At 43.8% G+C, this 16,394-nt stretch overlaps 1 protein-coding gene across 1 annotated transcript in view; it reads left to right on the forward strand.

Annotated features, from left to right (window-relative positions):
* The window catches only part of SNTB1 (syntrophin, beta 1 (dystrophin-associated protein A1, 59kDa, basic component 1)), a gene marked incomplete at its 5' end in the record, with an annotated part of 53,282 nt that overhangs the window by 31,626 nt on the left and 5,262 nt on the right, over positions 1-16,394 (forward strand). The window contains one exon of the mRNA XM_008939651.1: positions 10,467-10,606. Within this exon, the coding sequence (XP_008937899.1) occupies positions 10,467-10,606 (140 nt within the window). The remainder of the gene's footprint in view (positions 1-10,466; positions 10,607-16,394) is intronic.

Here is a 16,394-nt window from a genome sequence, read left to right on the forward strand (position 1 = left end):
GGCAGAAAAGGACCTGGGGGTGTTGGTCAACAATGACCCAGCAGTGTGCCCAGGTGGCCAAGAAGGCCAACAGCATCCTGACTTCTATCAGAAATAGAGTGGCCAGCAGGACTTGGGAAGCAATTATGCTCCTGTACTCAGCACTGGTGAGGCCACAGCTTGAGTACTGTGTCCAGTTTTGAGCACCACAGTATAAGAAGGACATCGAGGTTCTGGAGTGGGTCCAGAGAAGGGTAGCTAAGCTGGTGAAGGGTCTAAAAAGCACAAGTCTTCTGAGGAGCAGCTAAGGGAGCTGGGGTTGTTTATCCTGGAGAAAAAGAGTGTCAGAGGAGACCTTATCACTCTCTAAAACTTCCTGAAAGGAGGTTGTAAGGAGGTAGGGCTTGGTCTCTTTTCCCAAGTAATAAATGATAGGAGAAAAGGAGATGGCCTCAAGTTACACCAGGGGAAGTTTAGGTTGGATGTAAGGAAAAAAATTATTCACTGAAAGTGTTATCAAGCACTGGAACAGGCTGCCCAGGGAAGTGGTTGAACCACCATCCCTGAATGTCTTTAAAAGATGTGTAGATATGGTGCTTAGGGACATGGTTTAGCAGTTGACTTGGTAGAGTTAGGTTAATCGTTGGACTTGTTTAGGTTGGAAAAGACCTTTAAGATCATCAATCCTATGATTCTATGAAATAAGTAAATAAAAAAGACATGTAGAGGAACTTTTGGTGATAAATCTTTACTTAGACAGCTTTATAAGTAGATTTGTGTTCCAAACTGCAACTAATTTTCACCACTTTTCAGAAACCTGTGGCTGCTCCTCATTTTTTGAAAATTAAGCCAAATTATTAAGGATTCTACTTGGTTTTGTGCTTTTTTCAATAAGGCTTGCAAATATTTCTCAGTATGCTCAAAATTCCAGTTCATGAAGCATAGCATCTATATTTTATCAGTGTTTTTTGAATACAATACATTCATGTGCCAGGCAGGTTGTGAATTCACTCATTTGCTTGAGGTCATTAGTTGCAGAGCAGTCCGTCAGGATTACTGAATATTGATCAATGACACAATAGGCTGAAACAACAAAGTATTCTGGACTGTCCTTGAGACAACATAATAACAATGACAAAGAAACATCTTGTTCTCTCCATACCGCTCCCCTACTATTTTTTCTTCCAGCACTCGTGATTTATAATGGCTCTTGAGTAAAGCAGTCAAACCTGTCAGTCTTCAAAACGTACCAGTCATGATGAACCATTATTTCTGAGCCTGAACGTTAGGAAAGACAGTGTGATAGAGAAAGGCCCAGAACATCTTCTGGGACAGATTGCAGTGGCTATAGTTTTAATGTAGACATTGATGATTACCTGTCCTTCAGCGAACTGACACCGTAAGCATTTCAAATGGCATTTTACATGTTTGAGCTATCATTAAAAACTGCAAGCTGCTTTCAAATCAGAACTCCACCCCCAGCATTCACGTTTCATTGGGTGCTGTTGATGAGTGTTCTTGAGCTGCTGATTTGAAATCCATGCACTTCTACTGAATCAGAAGATGAGATGTGTTTATCTTTTGAGGTAATGGGTATTATTTCTCATTTATCCTAATGGGGTGCACACTTGATCAGCTGAAGTCAGGTTCAATTGTAAATTATAGACTCTTTAGAGACAGTGAGTTGAAACTGTTGTCTTCACATTGATTCTGCTCCTGTGCAGTTACCGTTATGCCCCACTGATGATGATGAACTCCTTCATAAAGTGCTTCACTTCATCTTGAGCAGAAACTTTGCTCACAGCGAGACTCTGGCATATAGCAACCTGCAGGGCATAGCGGAGAGTAGTGGTTGTTCTTGGTATCCTGGAACATACCTGGGGGAAACTGGTTTTCCCCACCGCTGAGTTACAGCATCTATTCTTGAGCAGTTGAGTAGGAGATGTGGTAGAGCTTTCAAACCTGCCCATCTACTGTCTTGCCCCTAACTCAAAGCTATTCACAAGATCCCTTTTCTTCTTTGGCTGACCCTGATGTGTAAAATAGTTCCATGGACTGAAGAGGAAGATACATGAACCATGCCATGATCCTTCTCAGTGTATCCTAGGGCAAGCCTGGCTTACAGGAGGAAGGGAACTGCTCCATTTTAAAAGGAAGTAAGGTGCTTTCCCTTAGTCCTAGGGTTCTTGTGCTTTGAGGTCCAGTGATTATTTTGGAAACAACACAGCTGCTCATCTCTCTCAGAACTGAGTTGTGTCTTCGAGGTACAATTCCTCCCATGTTTTAATTCTGTGGTTTTTATGTAAATATTTATGAAACTTCAGGCAGCTTCTATCACCAGCTTTTTGGTAGTATGTTCATGAGACGTGTTTCAGAAAGCAAGTTTACAGGCACTCTCACTTGCAGTCTGAAAAGCCCAGACATCTCATAGATAAGCCATACATGAATACACAACAGATTGTAAGGTGTCTGCCAATAGCATCTTCACTTTTATCCTGAATGTGTGGTGTGAGCATTCTGGAAGAGAGACTGCTGGGCGAAACACAGCTGAGTGACATTGGTAGGCCAAACACAGTTGGAGGCAGGTCATGGAGGTAAGTAGCTGTGATTGCCTCCACTTTTGCAGAGGTTTTGCTTTTATATAGCAGCTTTGTGCTCAGCTCCACTCTTCAGGCTTTCCATTTGTTTGTTTAATCAGTATTAACTGATTAGAAAAGCCTGAGGTTATTAGTCTTTCCTTCCCTTTTTTCTCCTTCCTGCATACCTCTGTTGTAAGCAGAACTTAAAATGTGACCTATTCCAGAACAGGTTTGTTCCCAGTCAAACTGGCTTTGTAGGTCAGTTGAACTGTAGCTGTCCACTATCTCCTGATGAGCCTCTGTGGCAAGTGGAGCCGGGCTGTTCTGTCCTTCCCCCACATCTGACTCGCCTCTGTCTCTGTCCTTGTGACTTACAAGTTGGGCAGGTCTTCCTTGTCACAGAGCTTGAGTGATGAGAAGTCCTCTTCCCTTCCCTGCTCTCCCCTGGCAATTTCTGAGAAGCAATAAGAAGGGGAGGAAAAAAAAAATAAAGTGCAGATTTTTCTAGAGAGAACATGTAGCTCAACACTGTAGCTCCTCAGGAGTGGACCTTTGCTGTTTGCAAAGCCTTGCTGTCATAAATTACCAGTAGTTTATTTCAGACAGTGCTCTTACAGTCTGAACAAGGTGCCATAGAAGAAATTGTGTTTTACTCAGAGAGCATCAGAGTACTTCTTAAAACACAGCAAAGTTCCTTCCACCTCTCTACGATGAAGAGCAGTCAGTGTCTAACAAATGGTGTGGGGCATTTGCCACGTCTCCACTGTGTACTGCCTGCTTCCTCTTCCCTGGAGACATTCCTGACTTGATCAGAAACTGGGAGTCTCTTGTCTTACTGCAAAGGAGCTTTTACTTATAGACCTTCCAGTCTCAAATCGTGCACAGTAAAATGAGTCTGGGATCATGGCAGAATTTTCAAAACAGAAGAATTACCATTTTTTCCCTTTTTGATTCCTCTGGAGTTAGATTTCTGTGTATTTAGTTAACTAGTTTCTGTGGACCCACAGAAAGAGAACACACCAGGTTTTTAAACTTTTTCTCATGTTCTTGTGCAATATATTTTTATTTAAGGTGCATTGTACAGTGAATTATGTGATGCTGGGTTTTCCACTCCCTTACACTCCTTCTCTTTTGCAAGGAATCTACTGCAAAGGAAATCCAGAGTGTTAAACTCTATGAAGTCAGAAGGATCGAGGATAGACACTTTATACAGCTCTAAATGATGTAAGGTACAAGGTAACTGCAAATCATCCTGCAAACATTTAAGCCGTGATAAACATTTTATATGACGACTGCATTTGTATTGATCCAATGTTCATGTGACACATGCATGAGAAACTGCATGCCCACAGAATAATTATACAACAACTTTAACTCAGGAGCAATGTAAATTATGACTTTCTGAACCAAATCTGGACTTGCTTCTTTCATTTTTTCTGCTGTTTCATAGATCCATGGAATAATACAGACTAGAAGGGAATTCTTGTGGTTCAACCTCCCTGCTCTAAGCAGAGACAACTAAACTGCCTTGCTTAGGGCTTTGCCCAGCTGTGTTGTATCTTGGTGGGTGGACATTCCACAGTCTGTTCTAGTGTTTGAGCACCATGACATACTGAAAAAGTTTCTCTGAGTGTCAGATCAGAATTTCCCTTGTTTCAACTTATGGGTATTGAATCCTATCCTCTCACTGTGTACCTCTGAGAAGAATTTGTCTCCATCTTCTCAGTAGTGTGGGAGACATGCAACCCTCCAGGCTTGTTTCCCAAGGACATAAACCTAAAGAGTTATGAGAAAAAAACAATTGACTTCACTGAGCTCTGGAGCAAACCTCCAGTACAAAACTGGGATCAGGCATTCTTGTTTGACTGTAGGAAGGGTCTCAGATCACTTGCTATTTTTGCATGGGTGAGCCCAGAGCACTGAGGTGCTTCTCTTGACATTTAGAGGTATTTGGGTATGAGCCAGAGCTGTCTGAAAATCTTGTTAGTGCAGAGAGTCAGGACATTGGCTGGAACAGAGTGCCATGCTGACATGGTTGACTGTGTGACTTTTGACAGAATTGGCTTGTGTGTCTTGTCATTTTAAAGGATAGTGAGAAGGGATTCAGACTTGAACACACCTGCCTTGAGAAGGGGTGTCCTGTCCATACTCAGCAGTGCCCATAAGCATCAGTGCCAGTGTATCGCTGGGCTGCCCGGACTCAGGAGAGCGCGAGGGGTGGGTCAGCGTGGTCCTTGCTGTGGTTCTTGCCTGAGGGCTGGGTCAGCGTGGTCCTTGCTGTGGTTCTTGCCTGAGGGCTGGGTCAGCGTGGTCCTTGCTGTGGTTCTTGCCTGACCTGCTCGCGGAGCAGCAGGTGCCGCAGGGGCCACTGTGGTGCCCTGCGGGGGTTCTTGTGTGTGCACTGACTGCAATCCAGATCGATAGTGGCACAGGCCACCTTTGAGCCATCACTGAGGTCAAAGAGAGAGAAGAACAAATCCAGACACATTTTCATTAGCTCTTTTTAAAACAGTGTGTACATGATTTCCTGTTCAAAACTACAAAGTTTAGCAGCAGATCACATCTCATCGGCGTGGCGTAGGAGGTGTTTACATCCCCTGCCTACTGCTGTCACTTACACCCACTCCTGCCATTGCAAATTGCCTCCTGTCAGACGAGCCCACAGAAATACCAGCATTGTTGCATGTGCTGGGGTTTGCATGATGTATTTCTGCATCACTGCCGCTCGTCTTGCAAAAATTCTTTTCAGTCCCAGCTGTTATTTTCAGGAACTAACAAGTAGGTTTCTGTAAATGAGTCAAGCTTATTCTGAGCGTGCACTAAGCCCCTCATCAAAAGACAATGAAAGGCAATAAATACACAGCAGAATGTATCCCAGCCTCTGTTGAAGCTGACTCGTCTCAGCATGGAGAGATTTTAAGTGAGGAGGGAAAATGTCAAGAAAAAAGTTTCTGAAAATTCTTGGTTACTTTTCCTGTGCTCTGTTTGAGGGGATAGTGTAGCTCCAGGATTTGGGAGAAGGTGATGGAAAAGGGGTTGAACCACTTACTGTAAATGTGAACTTGCTACCTCCACAGCAGTCCTCTGAAAGGCCACATTTTGGATTCTTGCTGCAGTGGAGTCTACTGACAATATATAATTTGTTTACTAAACAGGGAATGTAATTGAAGTGTCCCTTTTGAGTTAATGAAAACGTAAAACAGCTTTTCAGAGTAGACCAAGGCCTCTAATTTAATTATCTGTGAGGCTCATAGATTAAAGGTATTCTTTCATCCATTCCTGGCAGCCTATAGTAGATGAAGAAGTGAAATTCAGAGAAAAAACTTCCAGAAAGGAGACCTGACAGATGAAAGAGCAAAGAGCCAAACCATTCGTAAAAGGATTTATCTCCACTGAGATGCCCATTGTCTTTCCAGCAACTAATTATATGTGAAAACTATTAAAGATTTGTAATCTCCTGATGCCCCTTAAAGGGGCCAAAAGTCCTCATCACCTGTGTGAAAAACAAGCTGGCTCCTCTTTGAAGTATTATTTGCTGTGTATCAGAGGAGTTACTCCTTAAGGGTACATTGCAAGGAGTGGCCTTAAGCATGTGAGCAGTTGCCAGAAAACCAGCATGAGTGGTCCTATGGGTAGCACTGAGCTTGCTACTTGCCGTAAGTCCTTCAAGACCGAAGATCTGGCCCTGAGGCAAAGCCTGGAGTGATGCTGCCTCACCACTGCAAAGACATCCAAAAGCAGCCAGAGCTCAGGTGCCCCTTCAGGGTGGTGGGGTCTGGTTGTCCTAGCCCTGCGTGAGCCGTCTGCCTTCTGCATCAAAGCACTTTCCCTCTTGTTTCAGCCAAAGGTTGATGGACAGGTCTCCATGTAGCTGCTGAAATACAACAGCCGGTCTTGCACACTTTTTGTCCACCTTCACATTTCCTGCTGTTCCTGCTGTGTGTGTTGCAGCACTTGCCACCTCAGGAGAGAACACCAAGTCCAAAGGGACATGCAGAACATTTAGACTGACTTTGCAGAGGAAGCCTGTGGCTCAGCAAGGCATGAACACAGGTCTCTGGTGCCATCCCAGGACCAGACATCACATCATTATACTGGGGAAAAGAGTTTCATCTCTGCTCTACATTAATTATTTTCTGAATTTGGAAAAGTAAACCAAGGTGCATGAGGTTTGCAATTCACGGGGTGAGTATATGAGGAGCAAAGATGTTTGTGAGTAGCAAAAAGGATGCTTCAGCAACTTGGGTTTTTTTGTTAGCATATGTTCTCCCTTTTCAAGTTTGTACTTGAAGACTTTGATCTACAGGCACAGTGTGTCTAGGAAAGAAAAAAACAAAAAGCCCACAAGTTTGCTCCTGGTATAAATATTTACAGCTTCATTGACTTGAAGTGGAATTTCACCTGGGAATATAAGCAATGACCTCAGCTGAGGTGAGCAGAGCATGGAGAGGGGGCACTGGTATCTGTTGCTTTGAGTTAACAGGATAGTGCCCAGAAGACCAGAAAAAAATTTTCTGAGTCATTTGATAGCGGTGGGAGGTTTGCAGAGTACTGATTTTTCTTTTCTGTAGTATATCTAGATTTGATCTAACATTTTTGACTTTGAAAAAGCATTGAGTTTGAAAAATGTTTTCAAGAGTAGATGGTGATTTTTTCTGCTCCACAGATCAATGCACTTAGGATTGTACATGTGCAAGTGGGAACTGGAGCAAAGGAACTGTAGCGCAAGTGCCAGAATTCTGCAAAATTCTGGCTAAGAAGCTGCCTCTATTGTCTAAAGTGGTACCTCTAAGATGTATCTCAAATGATACTTAAATTTACTTCTACATAAGTACTTAATGTTATCTTTATGCTATGTCAGATTTCAAAACCTTTAAAAGTTTAACAAGTCCTTCACTTAGTTGCCCATAAGCAGCATGTTTGCTGCTTTCATTTTTGTAATTTGCTGCTGCACTTGTGCTTGGCATGACACTTGCTTGATCTGGATTCATTTCCCATGCTGATTTGTTCTGAATGTGCCCTGTAGGCTACTGGTATATTTGCAGCCTCTCTTCTTTCTGTGTAAAATTTGCTATTACTGTTTATGGGACAGCGTGTTCTCTTTGACGCCTTCTAGAAGGGCCAAATGACTGTTGCCCAGCACGGCATCAGCTGTCAAAGCCTGATCCAAACTCCAGCGAAGTCGGGGAACAGTAACGCAATTGAGGGTTTTTAAGGAAAGGCAGTGTCTTTTATTAGATCAGCTGTTACAGCTGGAAAGAAAACAGGCAAGCCTTCAGGCACACAAATCCCTCTTCAGGTCTGAAATAGAAGCAGCATTGCTTACAGCAGCATTCCTTAGCAGTGAGGCAGCTATGGGCCCAGCAAGGTTTAAAAAATGTGTTTAAAAGGGCGTGTGTTGCATGGTCCTTCTTACTGGGCAGGGCTTCCTAGCAGGATGCAGGGAAACGCCTTTCTTCTCTCTCTCCTTCCCAGTATACAAACAGGGGATACATCTTAGAAGGAGGAGCAGTATTAGGTCACTTATACTGGAGAAAGTCTCCAATACCTTATGACCAACCCATGTCTTCACAGGCACCCTACCACTGGGAAGAACTGGGGCAAAACAATGGGCTTCACTGTGCTAGTGGCAACCTCAGGATTCACACTGGAAATTCTGGCTCCTGATGTTTATGGCTGTCCACCAAACAGTTGTGGGACCAGCTGACAAAATTAGTTTTATTCCCTTCCTTACAGTTGCTTCACAGGGAAGGGTGTTTTCCAAAGTTTCTGGAGTCACAGTTAACCGATCAGCCACCTAATAGCAAAGCTTGTGATTGAAAATGCTACATAGGCAGGGGATTGACTCTGCGCAGAACCTGTGAGCAGCTTCCCATAGTCTTTGGATTCTTTGTGGTCACAGCATTGAAAAATAAGTAACAGCTCAGTATACAACATGCATACAGCTCCAGATTATGGATCTGAACATCCTGTTTTTTCATCCTAGGAGAGATTTCATATTTACCTTTCTTTTTCTTTTCTGGAAATCTTCAAAAGTATGTACTAGAATCTTTCTAATTAAAGAACACAGGGAGGCGCTCAAAAATTAAATGTTAACATTTATTAAATGTTAACATTAACTGTAACTTTTACTTCTATATTCCCATGCTGGGAACTGGAGTATTATCTGTAGTTAATAACTGTGGTATTAAGAATCCAAGGATGGTTCTTATTCGTGAATATTTCCATGGTATGTAGGCTGTGAGAACTCTGGATTTTGCTTTCTTTCCGGAGTGTATTAATAGGTATGTTAATTATGCAGCTTCTCTATTCAGCCCTACTTGAAAATGAAAGGTTGCATTTCAAGAAATTGTCACCACAAGAAAACTGTAAATAATATTGATGCTCCTGAAAAAATTAACAGGCCGAACCCTTTATGACTCTACGTCGTTTAACACACAGACATGAACAACCAATGAGCAAGTAATTCTGTGAACAGGAATATGATTACTAGAAAAGCTTAATTCAGAAAGAAAAATAGTTTTCAAAAATGATGCAAACCAAAAATCTTCATTTAAGATCTGCTTTAAGCATTGGTGTTCTGGTGCAAAGATATCTTACAACTGTCTTGAAAGTCCTTAAAAGTTTAGAAATTTGTGGAACCCTGTCTTCATATAGAATACAGGTGTTTTAAATGTGATTCTCAATTTTAATCCATCACTTAAGGCACATTGTACTTAAGGGTCCAAATTACTATTTCTGGCTGTGCCAGTCCCAGCCAGCCAACCTTGGACTGATCTTTTTGTATCTTTCTCCACCCAGTGATGATCCCAGTGACACATGCCCATGGCAAGTGGGTTGGCATGAATCATAAACCAGTGCAGACAACTTCTTTTTCCTGGAGAAGGTTTTAATGGAGGAGTCACAGAGACAACCAGTTTCTCTAGTGAATCTCAGGATTGTTACATTCCCTTTAGCATCCAGCCCAGATGTTTGGGTCAGAAGGCATGGCTGTGAGTGTTACAGGGTTTCGTTTTCTTTGTGCACCAACAGGAACAGGATGAATTTGTCTGTAAGAGACAACAGCTTCATTCTTACTTGAACCAAAGACCCTTCTATGCTGCCAGAGTGGAATAAGTAAAAACCAGGATGCATACTGGGTCCCTGTAACAGTAGCTGTGGCAACTACCCTGTGTCTGACCTGAAACATATAATTCCACATCTGGATTCTGCAGGAAGGAAAGGGCTTTGATGTCTCAATCTTCAGATGTCTTCTACAGATGGGTTTGAAATATGAATGCTGATCCATCACTGAGGCAATGCTTCAGATCAACCCAGTGTTTAGGTTGGGTGTCTTTATAAATTGGCACTTGTAAAACTGGAAAAACGATGAAGGAAGGAGCAGCAGTGACAAAATGAACTGCTGAGGAAAAAAGCATCTCCTCCCAAACCACTGTTTTTTATGACCTGATACTCTTCTTTAACGGTGATGATGTTGCAGCTTTCTTTACTCATGAAAATAGAAACTGCATCAGCAGTATCCAGCACTGAGGTTCATGTGCCAGCGACACACGAATGGTGCATGTTATAAAAATCCATTTAAGGTCCTTTCATACAGACCATAACTAAGTAACAGCCAGCTCTGTCTCTGTGTACTTCCACTACTGCATTTATGGAGCAGCTTGTAGTAGGGGAAGGCTGCAGGGAGGGCTGGAAATGGCACTGCTGGTGAGAGCAGCAGATGTCATTGCACTTTACTCCATTTCTGCTGCACCTGGTTATAAATTCAGGGGAGAGATATAAAAAAGCCAAAGAAGTAAAACTGTATTTTGTTCATTATCTTGTCCAGGACTTGACATGTTCCTGTCATCAGGCTTTGCACGACTGCAGCTTTGTCACTTGTTTCACTGAAACTTTGCTCTTTTTCAGGTGCCAGGAGACAACGAGAAGCACTGGAAGCCAGTGCTAGTGGTCTTGACGGAGAAAGACCTCTTAATATATGAGAGTATGCCACGGATGAAGGAAGCTTGGTTCAGCCCTCTGCATACCTACCCCCTGCTAGCCACCAGGTACCTGTGCTTTCTAATTATGGTCACTTCAAGAGTGGTGAGAAGAGCTGAGTCAGCCAGGAGCAGATATAGCTGGTGCAGAACTATATATCACGCTTGAAATGTCATGGTTTGAGAAGCAGCTTCTTCTTTAATAGGCTGATGTGCTCCTTCTTAACTCCTTTCTTTTCTTCTGTTTTGAGTTCTGGCTGAGGCTGATGGCCAGAAGCACACCAGAAGGGTTGTGGATGTGGCTGTTTGGCCCAGATCCAGAGGCAGGAGGAGTGCTGAAAAAGCCAAAAGCTTGATCTCCTGAGATTTCTATCTCAGTATGCAGACCTGAGGACTTGGCAGAAGCACTCAGATTTCCTCACTCAACTCCTCCAGGCTGAAAAAAAGTGAAATTATTGCCCTGAGTTGTGTTTTTCTGGTGTGCCAGTTCTGCACCACTGATTTGGGACTTTTGGAGGATTGTACATGTGATGGAGACACTTTCAGCACAGTTTGTTTCTTATCTAGCAAATGAATTCCTGGCTTGGAAGACACATTCTTGAATCTAGTTTGGAAATAACAATCTACATTATTTTGAAGGTATCCATCAACACTATTTCATAGAGAGAGCTTTCCACGATTGTCTTTATGCAGAGGAAACTGACTGTGCTTCTTGATGCAAATCTTAATCGCATTTCTCTGGCAGCCTGGTTGAAGAGGTGGAGAAAAGCTGCTGCTCTATTGTTTTGGCCTTGTTACGGGCTTCTGTTGTACCATTTTCAATGAGTCCTCATTCAGAAGGGCTGGCTGCACATGGCCAAAAGCAGTGGGTCTCTTGCTGCACTCTCATTAGTTAATTTTTGTCCTCGGTCTCTTAGTCCTCTCCCCAGATGAACTGAGGCTTTGCTGCTAAATCATGATATTTAAAAAAAAAAAGTGAACTTGGTGAATTACACTGATGGTTTCTTTGTCCCAGTCTACCTCCTGTGATGGAGCTTTCAGGCTCCTGAGAAGCCAGCTTCTGACTTACTCTTCATTACTGTAACATGGGGTGAGCACCCCAATCTCTGCAGCTTGCAGCCTGCTGCCTGGTGAACGCTGACAATTCAGGTGACAATTCCCAATGAAAACTGGGTAACATGTTGGAGCAGGAGGCTGCATCAAGGTGTGTCTTACAGTCTATGAAGGAAGAGCAGCCAGCAGAACATGATGCTTTCCCTCCCCATTGCTTTGAGGTGTCATTTGTATATGGACTCAAGTCCTCCTCCTTAAAGTGACCGGAGATCCTTCAGTGCACCCTGCCCCTTCCTGCCCACATGTCATCATATGTCAAGACAACCCTTTGGTGGGCATCACCAGGCTCCTGTCATCAGTGACCACCAATTTACCAGATCCAACAATTTAAGTCATCATCTTGGAGGGCCTGCTACTTAATTACATTTTCTCAGAAGTTCAGATTTGATAGCAGACCAGCTTGCCTTGAGTGAGAATAGTCTGATGGGATTCCAGTGTGAGTGGAGGAGCATCAGCCTTCAGGCTGGAGGGAAGTGAGAAGTTGCTCAACATGGGTACCAGGCTGCTGGAGGGTCTTTACAGACTGGGAAAATGGTCTGTAAGAAAGGCAGGATAAGGTTCAGAGAGGTCAGGTGCGAAGTTTGGTGCTGGGGAATAATCACTGGTTTGGGGTGGAAAATGAGCAACAAAGTAGTTGCTGTGTCATGGAGCATCTGGGCAGTGTGGAAAATTGGTTAAACTATGCTGTTCTGTTTTTGAGAGGGGAAAATAAAACAATCATCTTGGTTTATAGCAGAAGAGTTGCATGTTGGGCAGATGTAGTAATCCTATGTAACTACAGAGCATTAGTAAAGCCTCAGGTGATACACCACCTTCATGTGAGGCATTGCACTTCCTAGAAGACGTTAGTTAACTGTGGAAGGTCTAGAAGAAAATAGATCAAAGGTTAAGACCTAGAAGACAGTCTCAGTGGAGGAGTTCTCCAGAAACTGTAGTTTAATCTCAAGAAGTCCATAGAAAACATGTAGTAAAGTATGAAGACAAAACACGAAGAGGACAGGAGAGCATGTTCTTTGGGTCCCTCCTGAATGTAACAGGACATAATTGGCTGCATTTGTGTCAGGCAAAGTTTGGGGTAGGCCCTGGGAAGAACTTGATGTGCAGGTGGGGCACTGTATTAAATTCTCTAGGAAAGGTGTACAAGCCTCATCACTGGGGACTTTGAAGGATGGGTGACATTAACCCTCAGGAGTGTGTTGGCACAATTAGCCCTGCTCTGGGGAGGGGGATGCACCAGGTGACCTCCTCAGAATGATTCCAGCCCCACATCCTTGCTGTCTTACTGGTATCACTGTGCATTTAACACTCAGGTAAAAAGACAACAGACAGACAAAACTTGACGTTCAGAATAGAGTCACAGTCTGATAAATATAAATACATAAATCCCCAAGGTGAACAGATTACATAAATTGACAGATTCCCTAAATCATTATACTTACTGCTTTGGATTATTTTGATTAAAAACCCTGCAGGATCCTGCTTTTATGATCTGTCACATTGAGTACAGTTATACAAAAAAAATACACAGTTTGCTGCTGGTATCGACTGCTGTGTTGGTGCCTGGTCGGTGATCACCCTCCTTGTGACATGTGTTTTCAGTCCCCTCTGCACATTGATCAGTGCAATTTAGAACTTTTCACCTGGAAAGTTTGCAGACCACATGTTGTAATCTTGGCTGCTCCCATCTTTCAGATTTTTATGAGTCCTTGGGAAAACAGTTTTGCTTAGCTAATGCATATTTGAAAAGCTGCTGAAACTGGAGAACTTCAGTGCCAGATACTGTACAGAGTCATGCTTAATCTACCCAAGACATAATGAGCAGAGAAAATTGGAAAGTGGTAAAAGGATTACAATCTTCTTGCAGTATTTTAATAGCGGCATTTCAACATGCCCTTTCTGTTTGTTGATAAGTTTGCCTTCAACCTATGAATGCCATTAAGACCTAAAAATATTTTCCAGTCAGTCTTTACAAGCTTTGTGTGGAATATAAGTAATAGCTCAAATAAAACTGAGATTGGGAGATTTAAGTTGTTCCTTTAAACCTCTGCACATGGAGGCACAGCAGCTGGCTTCTAGCCATGACTCCAAGGACCTTTTTGTCATAATCTCTGTTTCAGTGTTTCCTTATGCCTGAATAACAGTGCCTCCCTCTAGCATGGGAATGGGTCTTAAGTAATTACATCCTAAATGTTTGCAATCAAATTGTGTTATCTGTCATAGCCAGATATAAAATGAAACAAACAAACCAAAAAGGCAGCCCGTGTTGGACTCTGATTAAAGATCAGGTAAGTAGCTTTTGTGTAACGCTGAGGTCTGTAACCACGAAGTATTAAAGCAGTTTGATAGTTGATGCTTTGGAAAGTTGGGAGAGGAGTTTGGGCAACGATTGGTTGTCTTTGCAAGTGGGCACAGGGGCAGGCAGAAAACACTGGGGTCCCCGTGCACCCCAGGGTAGGTGCTGTGCAAGTTCTCCACTCATCTTCCCAGGGCAGTGCTGGTGGTTGTGGCTCCTTCTGTGCAGAGCTTGGGTGAATGAGGGCCTGTGCATAGGTTTCCAAAGAGTACAGCCATTCCAGAGCAGGCTTCAAATAGAATCATAGAATCCTTTAGGTTGGAAGGGACCTTCAAGATCATCAAGTCCAACCATTAGGGCTCTAAAGTCCTCTGCTAAAACAGATCAGAATCTGTCAGGATTGGAAGGGACCACAAGGATCACCCAGTTCCAACCCCTCTGCCATGAGCCGGGACACCTCCCACTAGCTCAGGCTGCCCAGAGCCTCATCCAGCCTGGCCTTAAAGACCCCCAGGGATGGGGCCTCAACCACCCCCCTGGGCAACCCATTCCAGGGTCTCACCCCTCTCATGGGGAAGAACTTCTTCCTCCCATCCAGCCTGAATCTACCCACTTCCAGCTTTGCCCTCTTCCCCCTAGTCCTGTCGTTACTCGGTATCCTAAAAAGTCCCTCCCCAGCTTTCTTGTAGGCCCCCCTAAGAAACTGGCAGGCCACAATAAGGTCCCCTCGGGGCCTTCTCTTCTCCAGACTGAACAGCCCCAACTCTCTCAGTCTGTCCTCACAGGAGAGCTGCTCCAGCCCTCGGATCATTCTGGTGGCCCTTCTCTGGACATGCTCCAGCAGGTCCACGTCCCTCTTGTAATGGGGGCTCCAGAACTGGATGCAGGACTCCAGGTGGGGTCTCACCAGAGCAGAGTAGAGGGGGAGAATCACCTCCCTCCACCTGCTGGCCACACTTCTCTTGATGCAGCCCAGGATCTGGTTGGCTTTCTGGGCTGCAAGTGCACACTGCTGGCTCAAATGCTAAGTCAGAGTAAGGAGTGGTTTCAACATAGGAAAGGTCAGATGACAGTGGCTTTCTGCATGACCATTGATGCACTTGTATCATGGCCTCTACTGAGATAAATCTCAGTTGAGCAGCTGAACACTTTCTTTGAATGTCAGTGCTGGTTTCACTGTCCTTTTTGAAAAGGCCATTAGATTTTGTCATTGTGGTACGTGGTTGAAAGTCTTTTCATAGCATTTGGATGAGAAATAGGTCCCAGTGTATCTCACCCAGCATCAGCACTTCATGCTGGACTGTACCCATCTTGCTGATACATGTTTGCAAAGAATTGTGCTGAAAAGGTCCCCAAAACAAAGAGACAAAGGAGAAATTAAAAAAAGATTAGAAGTGTCTCTCTGGCTCTCTGGAGCATGCCAGGAGTTGCACCTTACAGCTCCTGCCTGCTGTCTAAGAGCTGTACAAACACACTCGATGGTGACCAACCTTCTCCTGCCCTCTTGCGGCTCTGGCTGCTCTGGGGAGGAGGGCTCATGCTCCTCTGTGCCTGCAGGTATCTCAGAAACCTCCACGGAGCCCAGTAACCTTCAGGGCCTGCAGGTGAGAATTACCAGAGCCAGCCCTGGGGTGCCTTTTCCACTCTAGGGTGCAGGGTGCACCATGCACACAACCCTGCCACGATCAGAGTGATGGGAAGGGAAGCAGGGGTGAGGAGATGCCTTCTGTTAGGTTTCTAATACTAGTTTATTCCTTCTAAATTTGGGGGGGTTTTTTGTGGTCTTTAGGATAAAATATGTGTTATGTAAATGAAGCAGCTCATGTAAATGCAACTTTGTTAAAGCTTGGGAATCCTTTGACCTGTAGCCCAGTCCATAAGTACTGAGAGCTGGTACATAAATACCATCAAATGTTCCCCTGTGTATTTGCCTAGTTCATGTTTAACTGCATGGTTTTCTAAAGCATGACCTCGAGTTGTCTGATAGAAAAGGACTTTTAAATCGTGAGACGGATTTTTTTAATGAGGGGATAATACAAATGAGAAGTCAGGCAGGAACCAATGTCCATGTTTGATGTGTCCACATACTTTAATTTGTAAAGTACATCTTCATTCTATCCATATGCTGAAAAACCGTCAATGCCAATGCTATGGATAAAGCATGAAGGTGTGGGGGAGCAGGGGAAAGGAATATTTAAAAGAAAATAAAAACATTGGAACTGTCTGTCACATATTCAGTGTCACAAGTATTGAAACCTAATTTTCAGCACAGCTGATGAGCAGCACTGTAGAAAGGAGAAGGGATGACCCAGGGAGAAGCTGGACTAGTTTTATTTTTAATTACAAACTTGATGTGATTTTCCAGGCTGCTTTTCTGCAGCCACCTCTGGTAGCAGAAGGCAGCAGGAGAACAGTGGCTGTGCCTGTGGCTGGGGAACTGGCCAGGGCCCG

The sequence above is a fragment of the Merops nubicus genome, unplaced genomic scaffold, assembly GCF_000691845.1.
Source record: "Merops nubicus isolate BGI_N331 unplaced genomic scaffold, ASM69184v1 scaffold15444, whole genome shotgun sequence".
NCBI classification, from domain to species: domain Eukaryota; kingdom Metazoa; phylum Chordata; class Aves; order Coraciiformes; family Meropidae; genus Merops; species Merops nubicus.